Source organism: Mastigoproctus giganteus, chromosome 2, assembly GCF_048544385.1.
Source record: "Mastigoproctus giganteus isolate SK-2022 chromosome 2, ASM4854438v1, whole genome shotgun sequence".
NCBI classification, from domain to species: domain Eukaryota; kingdom Metazoa; phylum Arthropoda; class Arachnida; order Uropygi; family Thelyphonidae; genus Mastigoproctus; species Mastigoproctus giganteus.
In genome coordinates, this window is record NC_143576.1 from 96,944,393 (window position 1) to 96,965,947 (window position 21,555).

At 34.8% G+C, this 21,555-nt stretch overlaps 1 protein-coding gene across 1 annotated transcript in view; it reads left to right on the top strand.

Annotated features, from left to right (window-relative positions):
• The window catches only part of muskelin (muskelin 1), a 577,242-nt gene that overhangs the window by 358,625 nt on the left and 197,062 nt on the right, over nucleotides 1-21,555 (top strand). Inside the window, exons 11-12 of the mRNA XM_090389985.1 lie at nucleotides 378-491; nucleotides 12,092-12,249. Of these exons, the coding sequence (XP_090246111.1) occupies nucleotides 378-491; nucleotides 12,092-12,249 (272 nt within the window). The remainder of the gene's footprint in view (nucleotides 1-377; nucleotides 492-12,091; nucleotides 12,250-21,555) is intronic.

Sequence of the window (21,555 nt, forward strand, 5' to 3'; positions counted from 1 at the left end):
TGCAACATCATTTAAGAGCCAGACCAGTACATCCCACATTACTAGCTCAATTGATCACTGTTCTACAGAAAGAATAGAGGATTATACCCAGTTCAGTTTATTGTTTGTTGATTGGAGTGTGTCATATCAACTGGGGGGGGGGGCTATAGAAGTGATTGGCAGTGACATCACTGTGAAACTACACGTGTCTTGGTACTTTTTGGAGGGTAGTGTATATGGCACATTCTGTTAATGTTGATTATCTGTCTGTCAGTCATAACTCTTAATCTTCATTCTGATGAAAAACAATTGAAATTACTGTCATCATCATCACTCTGAAAAATATTATTGCATAAAATCCCTGCACTTCTTTTAATGATTTAATTTGAATTTTGTAGGGTGGGCCAAGTCCTAGGTCCTGTCACAAAATGTGCCTTGATCCTGAAAGGAAAAAGATATTTACTTTAGGAAGGTACCTTGATTCTTCTATGCGATCCATGGAGAATCTTAAGGTATGTTTGTATCTTTTATGAAATTTCTTTAGGAAAATAAATTTTTGTTAATATTATGCACTAACATTTTGATATGTAATGTTTGTAGGCAAGTCTGTCTACTATATATTAATTTGGCATTCAAGTTGTTGGCTGTGCCTTGTGGTTAAGGGAAAAAAAATTAAAATTGACTTTTCCTTAATCTTTATGGTTAAGGAAAAATCATAATTTTGGGATCTCACCTGGATAAAAAATCTCTTCCATTAATCTTAAGTGGTGATTGATGTCTTGATTAAGTTTTAGTCTAAATATCCCACTCATTCCAGGATTCCTAAGGCCATGTAAGATGCTTACTCTAATACTAGGCAGTTTCATAAATCTTTTGACTGCAGATTACTTAAAAGTGCATGTCTCCTGAAATAAGATCATAGATAAAGAAAGCAAAACTATATCATTCCAAACAATAAGTCATTTGAATGTTATTGCATTGATATTTGTGTCAGCATAATAATAATACATAATTAAGAAATTATTCATTTGATATAGTATGATCAGTTTGAATATTTACATATTTTAATGCATGTTTTTCTATTTACTAATAAATAAACACCGTCAGAAGTGATGATGAACTTCTAACTGTAATAGAAATTGAAAGTCTCAGAGATAACTGTAGCTGTTCCTATTTTAAAAATTCTCCTACTCCACACATTTTATAGTAATTGCTTAACTGTGTGGAAAAGCATATTAATGATATTCACTAATAAGTAACAAGAAAACAAATAGAGTGCAACCTCCATATACACCGCACTGCCTCATACCATAGTTCCGGATATACTGTGGGTATGATCACATCCCCAAAACAAATTATGAAAAAATTAAAATAATATTCAAATATTATTTTAAATTCAAATATTATTATAGTTTGAATTAAATAATTCAAACTACTAGCAATTTCATATTGGAAATTCAAAAACGTTAATACTGTATGTACTCATATCTATTGTACATCCTAGAACCATATTTCCAAGAGAGAAAATTAGCTACTGTATTCAATTCCACATAGTTAGTATTCAATTGCAGAGTAATTTTTGTAAACTGGACTCATCAGAGACTAATTGGAATGGACACCCAGTTTCTCCTCTCAGCTAGAGGTACATTAAACAAGTATATCAATAGAATGCTAATTACAAGCAGTGATTTCTGGAGCAGAATATGGCTACCATTTGCCAAGTGCATTACATTCAGTTACAAAGTTAATTTTTGTAAACATGACATTCTTTCTTTAATTAGAAGTTAAAATCAGGATAGCAAAAACTGCTGAAGGCTTTCCCCAGACAAACATATACAGGCTGGCCTCGATTAATTCATCCGACAAGCGAATTACACAAAACGGAAACGCTTTAATCAAATATAATAATCAATAGGAAAAATTATTGGTCCTTGACCTTCTGGAATGTCCATAAAGAATTTTAAAAATACCTTTTAAATAACTTTTTAACTGTATACAATGTAAAAGATAAAGAAAATAATTATGGAATTAAATTTTTATTGCATAAAACAACAGTTCCCAAACTGTGAGCCGTGGAATATTTTAAATTTTCAAGGGAAACACAGCGATACTCGACATCTATCGGACACCATGTGAACTACTAGCTCGAGGTAATTCGCAGTTTCAGCATTTCTTATTAAGTTGTTTGGACCTAACTACTAAACGGAACTGTTAGGTATTTCTTTTGGTCTGGGTGCGCCATGAAAAAATTACTGAGACACTAAGGGTGCCTTGAACTGAGAGGCACCTCCGTAGCCAGGTGGGCAGGAGCAGCAGTGCATAGCACATGCTTCTTGATTAGACCAGGGTTCGTGCACGTGACCACCAAATACGGAGGATGCAGAAAGGTCAGGGAATGACCACCACATATCCCCAGAGCAATATGGCCTTAGTTGCTAATGCTCCTAAAAACCAAATGACAACAACAACAACTTGAACCGAGAAAGTTTGGGAACTTCTGACATATAAAATACACAATGACGAAACAACTGTTGTGGAAATATTTGAACAGTATTGACTTTCTCTTTTCATCATTCAATTTCTGATAGCTGACAACAATCTTTTTTGGCCCTGGTGAAATAAATATCGCAGAGAACCTCAAACAAAATGTTTGGGATTCTGTGATACGAAAGATTTCATCTAGTTCTTTTACTGTTATCTCCTTCGCGGTAACATTTTCATTTGACTCATTTAAAAATTAGACTTTTTAAATGCAAGTCTGCATTGACTTTATTAGTGGGAGGCAAATGAGTAACACATCTTCCGATGGTTGAGAGAACACACCGAGGTGGGCAGCAGGCAAACGTTTGTTTATTGCCCGTCCGACGTGAAGTAAGGTTGACGCGCGATTCAGATCTTTTTCAACTATTGCATATATAAAAAAAAAAAAAAAAAAAAAGGTAGCATTAACTGGAAATTTGCATCGTGTAAAGTGAAAATGGTATAATTTTTTCAAATAAGGGTAACTGAAAAACGCGTTAATCAAACTCACGTTATGCGAGGCATGGCTGTACATGAAACGACAAGTGATTTATGGAGAAATCATGTGACTTCACTTTGGCCCTATGATCAGCTAGACAGTTAGGTTTTGATTTAGTTTTCCTAAAACACCTTAAATTCTGAACATCAGAAAATAAAAACATGACAAAATTAGTAAATCAGTAGGAATGAAGTAATGACCATCAAAATAAAAAAAATATACAGTTAAGGAATATTAAAGATTATCAAAAGAGTTAAGAGTGGCAAAAAAAAAAAAAAAAAAAAAATATTTTGCATGTGCAATTTCAGAAAGAATCATCTACGGTGATGAAAGAGAATGAAAAATTGAGTTCATTTGTAGACTCCATAGAAAATGAAGTAGGCCTGCAAAGAAAAAACACTAGGCTTTGTGAAAACAGTGATGTAGATCAATGCTTACACAAGTGGTTTCTACAGAAATGTAGTGAAGGAATGCTGATAAATGGGGTAATTTTGAAAGCACACAGGTAAATTTCATAATTTACCTGGAACCCACAAGTTCCACTCAATATCTGGAACATTAAAATCCCCCATTATAAGACATACTGATTTACTGGCCCACTCTATTTCTCTGCACAATTGCTCATTATACTCATCAGATTCATTAGGCCTATAATACACACCTACTTTCAATTTTCATTTCCCAGTGCTTATGTCACACCAAACAGACTCAACATTGCATTGTCCACCAACATCAATTGGATGCACTTCGTTAGATTTTATATGTTTCTTAACTGACAGCATAATCCCTCCTCCTTCCTGTCCTGGCTATCCTTTCTGTACACATTGTACTCCCCAAATTCCAATTCTGCGCTGCTGCTATCTGTGTGACACCACATCTCTGAAATCCCAACAGTATTTGCCTTTACCAATGTTAAACCTCAATTGTCACTACTCAACCTATCTGCCTAATTTATCTACATGTTGTTGCAGTGGTATGCCTTGATTGTTGTCATTAACCACCCTGCTCAACTTTTTTCTGTTTATACTCCGGGACGACCACACAGTCAGAGGAGTTCACGAGATAAAGAGAGAGAATACAAGAAACAGTGCCATATTTGGCAGTCTCAAGCTTGAACCCCCCCCCTCCCCAGTCACTCAAGGTGTGTATTTATGCACCTGACCACTTGGCACAGCAGGCCTTAGCCTGAAGGCCATATTGCTCCGGCGGTATGCGGTGGTCATTTCCTGACCTTTCCGCATCCTCTGTATTTGGTGGATCATGGGCTCGAACCCCAATCTGATCAAGAAGCATTTACTACACACTGCTGCTCCTGCCCATCTGGCTAGAGAGGCACCTTACACCTTGAACTTGAATATCAATTGTTAACTTATCATAACCTTTATCAAAGAAGAAAGAAATTATATGTAATTCTTTGTTATGGAATTTAAAAATGCAAATGGAAATTTGAAATATAAGTCAATTTTTCTAAACCCCTATTGTGTGTAATTTATGAAAATAGTCCTCAGGACTTGACATTAACAGATCTCTTTTTGTAGCTTATTATCCTGTTAACAGTGATAGGAAATACCTGTATAACAATTATGTTATATATTACTGTATGTTCACAGTATATAAATTCTTTATATACTGTCAGTTCCCTTTTACAGTTCCCTTTCTTAAGTTAAAAGGTCATAAAATGCAGAATAGCTACATAGTAGGGAATCATCAGCTATTATGCTAAGTCATTCGCTGATGAACACCCAAGCAACTTAAAGTACTTTGCAGTGCCCGCAATACTAGTATTTTAAGGTCAGAAACAGTCAATCTCATATAAAGGAGCAAAGGTGCAGAAAGTTTACACCAGACTCCTCTGTATGAGATTGTCACTGACGATACTATAGGACAATAATTATATTCCATTTCTATTAGTCTTTTAAAGCTGACATTGGAATGATAATAATCAGATTTTATACGATGAGCATGCTCAAGGTCCAAGCTAGTGCCAATGACTTGAACATTAAGAAGATAGACGAAGTGATCTCGAGCTCACAGGAGGTCAGGTTTCCTTTACCCATCATCAGTTTGAAACCTGGGTTCCTTTTTGACCTCCCATCCACTCTGGCGCAATCGATTCTCAACCAGATTTACAATTGCATCATGTTGCTTCACTCTTAAACCGTGTGTTCTGTGACAATATTGTGTGATGTCGGTGAGCGACTCGACCGCATTGCATCCAGCCCTTCATTGCCTATCCATACAGAGTCCTCTAGATGACCTGGAGAGGGTAGGAAAGGCGTTGATCCTAGTTTTAACTAGATCAACAAAAGTATGGCCGGATAGAAATTTAGTTCCGTCACCACCAGTGTTGTGAGTGAACCTGATTGGAATTCCTAAAACAGCAGCTGCCATATGAGCCATGTAGGAGATCCCTCCATCTCTTCCTAATGGATGCCCTGTGTCAAAGATATTTCCTTCTTTCAATAAGTTCTTGGCTGAGTTAACTCTTTCTTGATGGATGGCCTATCAATTAAATAACATATCAGGTCAGACGCAGAGTTCAATTGCTTCTCCTAATCCACCATCAACGATATCCGCATAAAAATGTGCATTCAATACATCTTTTGGAAGTCAAAGCCATTTCTTTAAAGCAAGTCTCACCTGGTTGTCCCAGGCATTCAGCCTGGAAGCTGTTATCCTCCCCAACACTAAACAATGATAAAATCTAGGTAAAGGATAAGTACGGAGGATAAACAGCCTCTGCTGGGGTTTAAAGGTGCAAATACAGTAGAATACGACTTCACAGAAACATCAGTGCCTATTCCTAAGTATTTCCACGACCACGAAATGTCACCCGAAGGCAATTTAATTTTTCCGATTAGGAACTTCTTGGACTCAACCTTGACCTTCTTTTATTTTCCTGAGGCCACCTAAGATAGTGTCCAGCTTTTCTCTATATTAATTTGGAGACCTCTAGCATTAAAGGTGCTTGCCCAATCTAGAAGGCATTGCAAACCTTGATTATGTGGGAGCCACCAGGATGAGGTCATTAGCGAATGCCAGAGCATCGACATGAAATTTTCCTAACTTAAAACCAATATAATCGGGGATTTTACAAAATAGTTGATCCAAAACAAGGTTAAAAATCAAGGGTGACAAAGGGTCACCCTGTCTTACTCCATCAGTTGGACACAATTGGAAGCATTCACCTTTAAACCTCATCAATGTTATACATGAGCAGTGCATCTTAAAGATGTGTTGTGTAAAAGTCGCAGGCAGTCTTTTTGGAGGGCCTCAATGATGGCATGAAAAGAAACACTTCGAATGCTTTACACAGGTCTAGGGTGATCATATATTTTTTCGAGAAACTAGGACATTCCCATTTTTAAAAAGAGGACAAAACTAGGACATTATAAACTTTTTTATTAACGAAAAATTATGAACGTTATATGATTTATTGATAAAACAGAAATGTCTTCTGATAAAATAAAACAGACATTCTTTTAAAAATACACTTAATACTTTTAAAAAATTTATATTTTCGGATGTTTAGTTATTTGATCTTAAAATTCTTGGCATTTCTTTTTTATATTATGTGTAGTAAACAATATGCCTTTATTTACTTCAAACTGTAACAGATTTCTTCCCTTTTGATCATTGAATGTTCATCAATGAGGACCGAATATAGAAGGAATAAATACTATAATTTTTAATAATTCAGAACTTAATTCTAAAGTTTGACAAAAAACACATTCCTTATGCAGTAGTTCATCAATTTTTTATTTTTTCCATGAATTTTATACCATGAAATTAACTGAACAGCCTTGAAGAATGGATAGGGTGACTATATATTTTTTATGAAAACTAGGCTAGCAGAGGAAGAAATTAATTTTAGGAAGAATACAAAAATAGGACTATAAATTTTTTTATTGCAAAAGATAAAAAACATAAAATAGTGGCAAAATAAAATACATCTTGTTGACATAAAAATTAAATAGGTATTCTTTTAAAAAAACATTTAATAATTCATTGAAATTAATATTTACTTGAAGATAAAATTTCTGCTAAAACTTTTGGTTCATTAATTATGTGGTTGTAAAATTCTTCACATGTCATTTGCATATTATATATAGTAAATAATATTCCTTTAACAGCTTCAATTTTTAATTGGTTTCTTTCCTTTGTCCACTGACTATTTATCACTGAAAATACACATTCAACATTTGCATTGTGGCCAAATACACAAAAGACGAATTGTACAATTTTTAGTAACTCTGAAGTTAATTCAGAAGTTTTACATTGTTTAAAAAACATCACCCATTTCTCATTTGCAGTTAATGTATTCCATTTCTCATTTTCTTGTTGTGTTTCCATGAATAACTTTAAATTATGCCATTGATCAAACAGTTTTACATCATTAACTGTGACTCCCTTCTCACAAAGATATTCTAAGCAGGAATGAACATTGTCCCAAGAAGGAATTTCTGCCAAATCGATCCATTCTAAGATTTGAAACTCATCTAATGGTTTTAACCATGAATTCAATATATTTTAAAGTACGGCCATACAAATTCTCGATTTAAACTCTAAACTGTGTGATTTCATTTTCCTTACCCTTTTCTGTTGCAATTTTTAGTATTGAGCACACTTTTAACGGAAGAAATTTATTGGTTTTCCTCTCCTTGAGCAAATGAAAAACAGTATTAAGGATTTTCCGCACTTCAATTATTGAAATACAGTCTCTTTCAATACGTTTTATATTTTCTTGAAAGACTGATATGAATGAATGAGCGAATGAAAGGTATGCCTCATTCATATCATCTTCAAAAAATGTTTGCAATATTACTGGTGAATCTTCCAGCGACAGAAAATAGGATTTAAACCCTTCATAAAGTTCTAAAATGCGATTTATAGCTGGAAAGAGAGATAACCATCACGTTTTAGTATAGTATAAAGGTTGGTTATACTCTGTCTCTACAAAATTGCAAAAGTCCTTTAGTGATTCAACTCTCACAGTATAAATAGAGAAATGATTGTAGATTACCCTAACCAGCATTTCTATATTGACTTGTAGCCCATCAAAACTATAATGCACAGTATTATTTAAAACGTGTGCTGGACAACCAATTCCAATTAATTTATCATTAAATTTTTCTTTTAGTTTAAAATACACATTATTTCTTCCAGCTCTTTTGATACCACCGAAGTTAGAGATACATTTAGTTATAATGTTCTTTTTGGTTAAAACATCACATATCATATTTGCAACTGTGTGTGATTGCTCATTGGGTTGATTAATTATATCTAATAATTTACATTTAGTTCCACTGTTTTGATAGTCAAAGTACTGAATTAAAATGGAGAATATTTTCAGTGAACCATGATTGCTAGCATCTGTTGAAATGCTTATATATGGTATGTTCTTTAAATAATTCATTACAAGATCAATTGTATGTGGTCCAAAAATATTATTTATGATTGCCTCAGCCTTAGTCCTGCCACACAGCATTTTTTGACAAATATGTGAATCAGGAAACATTCTTTTCATTAGCGGAATCCAACAATCCAGCAAGCGGTATGATTGGTGATGCATTACTGTATGATATGCTGCCACGCTTTCAGAAGCTCTGATGAGTTTAACATCCTTGTTAGATACAATAAATTTTTCCAAAACATTTGATGAAGCCGATGCACGCTTGGTGTTACGCTTATGTTTTTCAGTGTTCAGTTTTTTTTTTTTTTTTTTTATGAAACCCCAAACACGAAAGGTATCAAAACCTATAGTACTTAGTACCGTGCATGGGTTGAAGGAGAAGTATGGGGGGAGGGGGATGCCGGAAACTTTGCTCTAGAGAATAAACATGGGTTTCGCCACTTCAAGCCTCCAATAAGCAAAGTGGTGGTATTTCACCGGTTGATGAAAGTCATCTACCACCTATAAACGTTCTTTCAAATCAAGTTTTCCTTTATTTGCAACAGAAATAACACTATTGCAAATGATACAGATTACATCATGTTTAGTTTTACCTTTCTTGCATGAAGGATGTTCTTGAAGCATTTCATTAGTTACTATGCACTTCCTTTTTCCCATGTTTTTGCAGCAATACTGCATACCATACATAGCTTTCTTTTGAAAAACAGTAGCAACTACTTGCCAGGGACAAAAACATAAAACGATACTTTGATATTATCAATGTTTTTGCTGCGATAGTGCATACTGCGGCACTTTTTTGTTGTAGCCACCATAACTTCTGCGCTATCTATTGGCAGCCGCCTAAGCTATAACACTCTCCATTGATGTAGATATGACAGCAGGTGTGGTCTGTGATATTTAATGAAAACCCAACGATAACGCAGCAGTTATGGTGGATATAACAGAAAAGTACCCATACTGTATGTACCATAATTTGTTTGGGTATCACTCACATTCTTATAAGTGATGCTTAAATGAATACAGAGGGTGTAAAAATTTAAAGTGAATGTAAATCTCGAGTTGTAAATAGAAAAGCTAGGACAAACGAGGACAAATTTTAAAAATCCGCGAGGACGTCCGAGGACACCGTAAAAAAGAGGACATGTCCTCGGAAACCCGGACATATGGTCACCCTACACTGGTCTATAGAAGCAATATGAATAGTCTTGAACTCCTTTCTCGCAGCATCAATTAACGATTGAAGAATTGTTGTATTTTCAGCTGCTCCATTGATGCGAAGAAAAGCTTTCTGCCTATTATCCAAATGGATCATAGATGCTAATCTATTCACCAGGATCTTATGGAAAGTCCTCAAGATGACAGAGGAAACTGTAATAGATCTAAACTCAAATACAAAGGGTACTAGGAAAGTTTTGCAATATGACGCAACAATGAATCACAGGAAGCTGCTTGTTGCTGCATGTTGAGACATGTTCATACGTGCATAGTAGCCGCCGCGCCAAGTCGATGGGCTCAGTTATTCATTAGTAGTGAGAGTGTAAAGTGCTTGCGATGGCATCGTGGTCACGAAATGAGATAAGGACAGTTTTGCGGTATAATTTCGTGCATGATTTAATCATAGACCAGTGCTTAGAAGAAATGACTCTTGCACTAGATGATGATTATCTACATCGTACAACGATATTCAGGTGGTATAGAGAATTCCAAATGGGGAAATTTCACTCTGGAGGATTCTGAGAGGCCGGGAAGGCCACGAACGTCAGTTACGGAGGAAAACGTTACTGCTGTGAGGAAAATGCGTGAAGAAAACAGGCGAGTGACCTACCAACAGATAGAGGATACTTTGTGCCTAAATGCACCAGCAATTCGTTCGATTCTGCAAGATCATTTGCACGTGAAGAAACTTTGTTCTCTCTGGGTGCCGCATCAACTGACTGAAGAGCAGATGACACGACGTGTGACTTGGTGCCGGGAGATGTTAAAAAAGTTTGATAAGGGACAATCTCGGTATGTGAACAACATCGTGACAGGTGACGAGACTTGGCTGTACTATTACGATCTGCCGACCAAGGCTCAAAACAAAGTTTGGGTCTTTGATGATGACGACACACCCGTAATTGTCAGAAAATCCCGATCTGTAAAGAAGAAAATGATAGCTGTATTTTTCAAATCGAGTGGAATTGTGGAACGTGTCGTTTTGGACACGCAGAAGACAGTCACAGCTAAGTGGTATACTGAACAATGCCTGCCCAAAGTCATTGGATCTATGAAGAACCTGTGGCCAAAGTCAAGAATGGACACCTGGTACCTCCATCACGATAATGCTCCAGCTCACCGCGCCAAAGCCTGCATTGAATATTTGACCACGACAGGACTGAAACTTCTCGAGCACCCTCCCTACAGTCCAGACCTTGCTCCCTGCGACTTTGCACTGTTCCCCCATGTGAAAATAAAGCTAAAAGGGAGGCGGTTTTCCAGTGATGAGGACCTTCTACGGGCTTGGGACAACGAGTGTGCTTTACTCCCTAGTGAAACTTGGCAGAACTGGTTTAAAGATTGGTTTCGGAGGATGGAGAGGTGTATTGAATGTAGAGGAAATTACTTTGAAAAAATTAAATAAAAAAAGCTGTATTGCAAAACTTTCCTAGTACCCTTTGTAGTTGCTTAGATTCAACCTTTTTGAGTAAAAAGATAGTGTATGCATCATATAAACATTGAGAAATATAATCAACCCATAAAAATATGTGCATAAGTTCGATCAGCAATTTTTTTTTTGGATAGATCTTAATTGCACCAGAGTAACACCATCTGGACCCAACTAGATGATAATGCTGGGAATGCAGCTCTTAATTCCAAACTAGAGATGGTTTATAAAGATTTTTTCTCTGATAACAGGATCTTCATCATATCCATCTGGAATATACAGGTCCTCTGCCAAACTATCCTTGTAGAAGATATCTTTCCAGAAGTCATGAAATACAGATGATTCAATCACCTCATCAGAAGTCTTGATTGGATCTAAAATATTTTGAGCGCAGAGAGAATCCATTATTCATAGTTTATTCAAACTATCCACTTCCACAAAAACAACAGATGAAAGTTTGTTCCTACAATCAACCACCCCCTGGCTTAAGGCAAACCTCTGCACATCTATTCTGCAACCTTCCTTCCTCTAATAAGGAGGAAGGAGGGTTGAATTTATGTTTGAATTTATGCCCCTTCATGTGTATAGTCTGTGGAAGAATCACATCAGCATCGAGCTTGCTCAATCCATTCAAAAACCTTAAACACCATGATCAGACCATCTTGCAGAGTGCAGTGTCCATATGCTGGTATTTTTAGGTATTAAAAAAAATAAAAAGCTGTCTGTTAAAAGATATTTTATGTTTACTGTGTATTGCCATTTCCCTTCATTAACTGTCTCTATTTGGCAGGCATTTTGGATCTCTCTCTCTCTTGTGTAGTAAGAACTATAAAGCAAATAATGCACACTGTGAGCCCATGAAATATTTCAGTTTTTCAGAGCACTCTAAAATATAAGTAGATAGCTTTGAAATTTATAAGAGTTTGATGCTACAGGATGTGCATGTTGTACAGAGTTCAATAAATAATATATTTTCTCCCCATTAAATAACTTAATAATACTGAGCATTTAATTTTGATTTAAATATTTCTTACAGAGTGACTTTCATGTTTATGACATTGATACCAACAAATGGACTCAGATAACCGATGATACAGCAGCAATGGGAGGTCCCCGCCTCATATTTGATCACCAGATGTGTATGGATGTAGAAAAAAACACAATCTATGTTTTTGGTGGGAGAATACTAAATAGGTAATTATATATATATATATATATATAGATATATAGATATATATAATAATTACGAATAATAAAATTAAAATTTAGTAGAGAAATAGGATATGAATAGCGATAATATGAATTATGGATTAGGGACACTGCAAGAGCAAAGGTACCCTACAACCATAATGTATATATAAAATTATATTATTATTTATGTGTAGAATGTAGTAGGTATATATCTATTATTTAACTATTGCTAATAAAGAAAATACGGTGTACCCTGAGAGCGATATATGTTGAATAAAGGGGGAAGAGAGAAAAATAAAAGAGTAACGTTATAAACAAGAAGAAACAAAGTGCGAATTTTGAAAAAACGAAATGCAAATTTTGAAAAGAACGACCAAGGTAGAAATAGCATTGCAGTATCTTTCATAATTTATGTGTCTTCTGATATAAAGAAGACACATAAATTATGAAAGATACTGCAATGCTATTTCTACCTTGGTCGTTCTTTTCAAAATTTGCATTTCGTTTTTTCAAAATTCGCACTTTGTTTCTTCTTGTTTATAACGTTACTCTTTTATTTTCCTCTCTTCCCCCTTTATTCAACATATATCGCTCTCAGGGTACACCGTATTTTCTTTATTAGCATTAGTTAAATAATAGATATATACCTACTACATTCTACACATAAATAATAATATAATTTTATATATATATATATATATATATATATATATATATATAAACAGGGTATCTGTTCTGTTGTTTTATTAATCATAATGCATAAGTTTTTGATATTTTCAATAATATTCTATCATTTGGAAAATACTATTACCATAACTGCCAACCCTATTGATTTTCAACAGGAATCCATCTTTTTTTAATCAGCTTGACTCCTGTATCTCACCATTGTAATATAGTTGGTGACAGAGTTTCTCTGTCTGTTTACAAAACTTAGTTTTTCTCCATATTTTACTTTCATAAAAAAATGCAAAACTACCTTAAAATTATAATTAAAAAAAGATTCCTTTTGTTTACTTTAAATAAATGGAGAAATGAAGAGACTTTCTGTGTATGCTTAAATTGAAAGAGTTTTCCTACATCTGTACATTGAGAAATGCATCAAACTTTACCTATGAGACAAATTGAAATGTATGTAAAAACTTGTTTCAATTTATCCAACTTTGTCTTCTGCTTTTGGAAGGGAAACATAAATCATTAATTTCTTTGACTTTGGAGTAATCCATTAATAATCTTAACAGTATTAAACTCAGCAAAATTACTTCCTCTCTCTCTCTGAAATTTAAGACTTTTCACTTGAATTAAAAAACCTTGGGTAAGAACTACAGGCTTATGGTTATCATAAAATATTTATGCTTCAAAAATTTCCCTTTAAAAGACCTTACATACACTTTAACCCCCCCCAATTTCTTACCAACAGTAGCACTAAACAGCTATAGTGGGATTACTAAAGACTCTCATGCTCATGTGTATTCATTGTTGCAGCTTATGATAACATTCATACATATGTTTATTTTGATCAGTTTGTTTAAAAGGTAAGCTTATTCTACAATATAGTAAAAATTTGTGGGAGCTTAACAGCACCTAAAAATTTCTTTAAACTAAACAGTAAAGAGGTCACATATTCAATCAGGTCTTTACAGTTCTTATAATGGAAAGAATGAGGTGATTATTTTTAATCTTCTTACTTCACTTCTCAGTTCAAAGAATAATTTTTTTATAAAACAACTGAATGACTATTACAATGAAAAATAATGGTTCTTGGAGAAGTACTATCATAACACAATATAATTCTTGTTTCCCTGATAGTAGAGTCACCAACAATAGCTACTTATTGTGGAACCAGACCTCTCTGCCAGTTGAGATGGTTGTTGCCTGATGCCTACAGGCAACGTACACTGAGTGGCACAACTCTAGCATTGAGTTGTGCAGCTTTGTGCTATTTTGATCTCTTGTCTTAATTCCTTTGAGGGTATCAACCCTGTTCTTCAACTCCTGATCCGGGTCCTTTGGAACACTGAATTTGAGCTTAATCTCCTCACGCTCTTTGCTTCAAAAGCACACTAAGAAATTGTCTTTGGCCTTGTCATGTTCCTCTACAGATGACAAGGCAAGCAAGTCACAAGCAGTGCACTGTATATATCCTTGATTCATAAGAGAACTGCCATCGACAGTCCCCCCCCCCTCCGAAATTAAAGCATTTCTGCTCTGGTCTGAGGCACTATTTTAGTCTCAATTTAATATAATCATACCACATGACACTAAGAGAAACGACCACATTAACACTACACTATTCCTAAGTTATAAGACAGCAGCACAAATGATGCTTTTTGTTATGTTACTTTATTAACAATACAAAATGACATTTGTATTGTTGTTAATTGACACTTTATAAATACTAGAAGGATTTATACAGAAATACATAAATGTATAATGTATAATATAAATGCTATTTATACAGAATATGTAAATAGCATTTATATTGTTGTTATATCAATATTGAACAGTGATGGCAGAATTGGTATACATATTTTAAACAATTTTGAAGTCTAAATAAGAAACAATTACACCTATTATATTACACAAATGCAAATAATAACTGTATTAGTAATTTTAAACAAATAGATAATAGACACAAATAATTTTTAGGAAATACAAAAGTCTACTTAGCATTGTTCAAAATTTGCTCCCTCCTTGCTATGCATGCATGGTCATAAATGAAACTTGTGTAAGTTCTAGAGATTCTATACTTCTTACATATGAGAAAAAAGTCTTAGATTAAGAATTAGTTTTGAAGCAAAATATGATTTCTTTGTCTGTTCCTTCTTTGCAAAGCCAAAATTGCCAAAATTTGTGGAACATAGCTTCCTTAATTTAAGTTAATTGTTATCCGTGTTGTAAACAAAGATTGAAGGGTAAAGTTCCTTAGGGGACTTAAGGTAAATTTAAGTCAGATAAGAATTTAGATGATGTAACAGATTTTAAATTGTCGTCCTTTGAATTAATTTCAATAATAATCCCATTATTTGTCTTAATGTGCCTTTATTTTGGTTACCTTAAAAAATTGTTTTTGACCTCTTAACTACTTGTTTTTTCACCTCTTTGTCAGAAGCCAATTATGATTGTTCAGGGCCTTTATAATTACTTCATGTTCTTGTCTTTTAGGAGAAACAGTTTATGAATGTTTTATTTTTAAAGGCTCACTTTGAGGAGTAGATTGATCATTCCCTCCAGGGGGAACTGTTGGGGAAACTCTCTCTCTCTCTCTCTCTCTCTCTCTCTCTCTCTCTCTCCCCCCCCCCAAGACATTATGGTTTTAGACTCAATGATAGGAGAAGCAAATGATTTAAATTCTCGATTCTAACATCAGAGTCAGGTTGGAAAAACTCATATTGTACTGATCATACAGATGCATTGTTTTTCTCCATCTTATGTGTCACAAAATTATAATAAAATTGGTGAAAATTATTTTATTATTATTTTTTTAATTTTGTGAATTTCTTCTTTATTTCATTAATGAATTAACTATCAGGTGTGATGTGATAATCTTTGTTGCATTTGTTTAATAGGACAATAGACTCTTTCATAACTGGCCTCTGCCTAACTAACTCATTAGATTAATTGATGCTCTCCCTTAAAAACATGGCTGGTTCCTACATCACACTGCAATCTTTTTTGACCTCCTTTGCTTCTCAGTTGTGAGACTCAAAGAAGGGGACATATAAAGACCATGTATTTACTACTGAATGTAACATCCTTGATCCAGCCTATGTATTAAAAGATTCTAGAATGTCTAAACAGATGACATATGAAGATGATTATGTAGAATATGAACAAAAGATGATGATGAACAGTTTATTAACTGATTTCATTAAATGTAGTTTCCAAAGTTTTACAGTAAGAAGACATACAAAAATAGATTCAATAATGTTTAACCATAACTTGATGATGATTTGTTGGAAAAATAAAACTATGGATGATGCAGAAATTACCACACCATGACAGAAACAGGAGATTTAATCAAATTTAGGACCAAAAGTGCTCAAGATACAGCTTTACATTTTGTTGAACAAAAGCCTGATTCAACAGTTAACAAAGTGATATTTATAAAAAAAAAAAAAAAAAAAAGGTGGATGGATTATGCTGCAGAATGTTACATTTCTCCATCCAAACAAATGAAAATTACTGATTTTATGTAAATAAATGTACACATTTTAAGAGAAAATAAAATTCTTAAGAATTAAGAATTTTATTCATAATTCTTATATATGTGTATACTTTTTTACGGTTCCCTGCTTTAAGCAACTTTTCCAATTAACTGACCAACTAATTTTGTATTTCCTAAAAATTATTGGTTTCTGTTATCCATTTGTTTAAAATTGCTAGTACAACTACTTGGTGCTAGTCATGTTGGAAAAGAGGGATTCTACTGTACTTGTGTAGCGTGAAGTAACTTAATAATGTCTCAGTAAGATTCCAAAGAAATATGACATAAAATTTCAGAAGACAAATGCGCAAGACTTTCCTTGTATTGCAAAATCTGAAGAAGGTAACACATTCTCCTTGTGTACCATATGTGGATTTGACTTTGCAATTTCAAGTGGCAGAATGAGAAACACAATGTAATCTGACATTTGCAAAGAAATAAACATACCAGTTTATATGGTATGTTTATTTAAGAAAGAAATTGAAAAATGGACAATGTATTTCATGTGATGATGATGATTGTTTATTTGTAACTTTTTGTGATTGAATATAATTTTCCTCTGAGTTGTTCAGAAATATGTTTTCTGACAGTGAAATAGCAAAAATGATATGTTTGGGGGGGGGGGGGGTGGAAGCCGTTTTTAGTGAAATTGCATGGATAGGGAAAAAGAGGTAGTGATGTCTGAAAAATGGGCCAGTTTCAATGTTTGCCTTAAGACAGGTGGTTGATTGTTGGGAAAAAAAAACTTTCATCTATTGTTGTAAGTGGATAATTTGAATAAATTCAAAGAACTAGACAGTTTTTTTTATTAGTGGTCTGAGCAGGTGATGCTTGTGTTTTTATTTTTGCTGATGTTGTATGAGCTTGCATTTGTACAGGTGGCAGTAATGAAAGTGATTCCAAGTTATATCCCATTGTGGGGATATAGCTTGACATTTTGTAATAAAAAAAATCATCAAATCAAGAGCAGAGTGCTCTCAGTGCCAGCATTGGATGGTGACTCTACAGGCTACAACAATGGACATCTGAATTATCTGAAATCATCATATGAGATTCCTTCAAAAAACTGTCTGGCACTTAGCATTGTTAATGCACTGTTCTGCTAGACCTGAAATCAAGTAGCAAGGGAATTAAAAGAGTAGATTAATCGCTTGGTAGCTATAGGTTGTCCTTGTCATCTTATTAATTGTGCTGAAAAGAGAGCTGCATATACCTTCCTGTGAAAGTGGATGAATACTTTTTAGAAATTTATACCATCTAGAAAGAAGTGCTAAAAGGAAAGTAGATTTAAACAATTTCAGTTGATGCATGCCACTGAAATAAAAAAGATTTTGAAGCACGTGTGTACATGTTGGCTGACTTTGGTCAAATGTGTAACTAGATTGCAACTAGATTAGGAGAACCTTTGGTCACCTTTGTCAAGTCTGTTAAAAAGAAGAGGTTAGAAGCAGTGAAAAAAGCAATATGATCAAATTTATAAAATTTGCTTGTATTTCAAATCGTGTTTTCAGAATTACCAAATTGAAAAGTAAGTAATCATTATTGAGTGGCACTGACTTGTGGATCAAGTTTCTGATCCAAAAGTTTTTAAAGGAGACAAAATGAACCCCCCCCACAACAAAAAGAAAACTGTGTGAGCATCTGGTAAAAGTCTTTTAAATGGTATATTAACATTTTAAATTTCAAACATACTCCTCTTTGATCCAGTGTACCTTGCATTTATGTTCTGAAGTCATTGCTCCTAGATAAGTTTAAGAATGTTATGTGCCAATTTATTTGCCAACAGTTTTCAAATCTTCCATTTTGGAAGTTGATTACTACAGTAGATTAAACCAGAATAATGATTCTGATTTAGTCATAGGCAAGTCCAAGTGTCTAAAATAAGAGAAGTTTCTGTTCTTTCTGCTCACTAAGGAAGTACGTTATGGTTGCATGTGACTATCTGGTGCTCAGGTTCACACTTAAAAATGTTCTCATAAATGCTGAGGTAACACAAATTTCAGGAGCTTAGAGGGGAACAGGTATCCTGTGTGTTATCAGACACTCAGCCTAAAACACTGATGGATCCAATATCTCTCTATTACAGAAGATTTAGGAGAAGTCAGGTTGGCCTGCCTCCCGAAAATTCACTCATCCACACCTTCTTGATGGTAAGCCCTGTTACGTCACTTAGGTGGCAACAAACGTGTAGAATGGTTCTCTTCAAGATGCCTGGTCAGCGTGAAGAGGAAAAGATCAAACCCTCCAGCATATGACAGCACGACAAAACAAATGGCCCCTCAGTCCCTAGCAGCTTTCACTCCCCCTCTTATGGGATCAGAGTGGAAGCAGAGGGTGCTAAGAATCTCTGGGTACAACCAGGCTGCCATGCACGGAAACTGAACTTGGCCTGTTATAACGTACGATCACTCATCGGTGAAGACAGGATATTAGAGCTGGAAAAGGAATTAGAAAATGTGAATTAGAATATCATCGGTTTGCCTGAAACAAGAAAAAGAAATGAATCACTTATAAGTTTATCAAGTGGAAATCTGCTGTACACCAATGGAAACAGTGAAAGGAGTGAAGGTGGAGTTGGGTTTCTGGTCCATAAAGATTTTAAAAACAACATTTTGGAATTCAAAAGTATTTCACCAAAGGTGTCAAGACTAATATTCAAGATTTCTAAGAGGTACAAGCTAAAGGTTATAATGATTTATGCACCAACATTGAGCCATGATGATGAAGAGGTTGAAGAAATGTACACCAAAATTGAGAGTCTTCTAGATGAGCAGAAAACCCACTACACTATTATTATGGGGGACTTCAATGCTAAGGTTGGAAAAAGACAAAACAGCGCAGAAAGGGGAACAATAGGAAATTTTGGAATTGGTGAAAGAAATGAAAGAGGTGAAAGAGTTGTGGAATTTGCAGAATCTCAAGGATTGTCAGTAATGAACACTTTTTTCGAGAAAAGGGTGAACAGAAAGTGGACATGGAAGAGTCGAAATGGATTAACAACTAATGAAATCGACTTCATCCTCACCAACAGAAGATATATTGTGAGTGATGTTACCATCCTGAATAAAGTAAATGTTGGAAGTGGTCACAGAATGGTAAGATGTACACTTGATATAGATGTAGGAAAGGAAAGGAAAAAACTGACTCGAGTAAATAATACAAAGGTCTTTGAGATAACAGAAGAGGAGAAAAAAAAGCAGTATGTACTGGAACTTAAGAACAAGTTTGAGCTTCTGCAGACTGCTCAGGACCGAGATATCGACGAGGAGTATTACAACTTTCTGAAAGTGATAAAGCCCAAGAAACCTATAGGGCAAAAGAAATCCAAAGAGAAAAAAATTAGTCATGAAACACTTGTCATGATGAACCGAAGACGACAAATGAAGAGAAAGAAAAACACTGACAGGGAGAAAATTGAGTATACTGAGTTATGCAAAGCCATTAGAAAGAGACTCAGAGAGGACGTAAGAAGATTTAACACAAGAAAAGTAGAACAAGCATTAAGGGAAAATAAAGGATTTAAATCAGCAGCCATGAGCAGTAATACAGAAAGACAAATGAGACTAAAACTGAAGAATAGCGATGGTGTACTTATAAATAGCAAAGAAGGCATAATTCAAATAGCAGAAGACTACTATAAAGAATTATACAAGAATGATGCCAGCAGTGGGGAAGATGGATTGCAAAGTAGCAAGACATACGGCATACCCGATATTCTTCCTGATGAGGTAGAACATGCATTGAAGAAAATGAAGAATCAGAAAGCCCTGGGGGAAGATGAAGTTACCGTAGAGTTAAAATTGGGAGGAAGAGACATAACACAAAAACTGACAAGGCTCTTCACAAAGTGCATTAGAAAAGGTGTGACGCCTAAGCAGTGGGTATAATGCAATCATAGTTTTGCTGCATAAGAAAGGAGATAAATCAGAAATTGGAAATTATAGACCAATTATCTTGTTATCCCACATCTACAAGTTGTTCACAAGGGTCATTACTAACAGATTAGAAAGAATACTTGATGAGAATCAACCGAAAGAGCAAGCTGGCTTTAGGACTGGATTCTCAACTATGGATCACCTTCATTTAATATCACAGCTAATGGAGAAAGCAAATGAATATAAAACACCATTATGCCTGGCATTTGTGGATTATGAAAAGGCATTTGACTCCATACAGCATAAAGCAATGTTTCGGGCACTGGAAAGACAAGGCATAGATACCCCACATATTATGATTTTGAAGAAAATATATGAGAGTGCCACCTCCTTTATTAGACTAGACAAAGACAGTAGCAAATTTAAAATTGAGAAAGGAGTTCGACAAGGAGACACAATATCTCCGAAGCTGTTTACTGCTGCCCTTGAGAAAGCTTTCAGAAGATTGGACTGGTTGCAGAAAGGAGTCAATGTGAATGGAGAGTACCTAAACCATTTAAGATTTGCAGATGACATTGTGGTCATAAGCCACATCCCAAAGAATTAGAGGAAAATCTTAATCAGTTATGCACAGTTAGTAAGGATTTTGGACTAAAGATGAATATGGCTAAAACAAAAGTAATGATGAACAAGTATGCCACAGAAAGGGATATAATGATTGAAGGAGCAGTAATTGAAAAGGTGGAGTCATATACTTATCTGGGAGGACAAGTTATTAGCTGTAATAATGATATATGGCTGGAAGTCAAGAGAAGAATAAATTTTGGATGGATAGCATTCAGGAAATATAGTCAGATACTGAAGAACAATATCCCAGTTTGTCTGAAACGTAAAATAATGAATCAATGTATACTCCCCACCATGACTTATGGAAGTGAAACTTGGGCACTCACCAAAAGAATGGAAGAGAAGCTGAGAACTACACAGCGAAGAATGGAACGAATTATATTGGGAATCACACTGTTAGATAAAAAGAGAAACACATGGATTAGGCAGCAAACTCAAGTAAAGGACATTCTTATCAAAACTAAAGAACTAAAATGGTCTTGGGCAGGACACATATCTTGAAGACATGATGACAGATGGACTAAGAAAATAACAGAATGGTATCCAAGAGGAGCAAGAAGAAAACCTGGAAGACAAAGGCGGAGATGGATAGATGAAATTCAT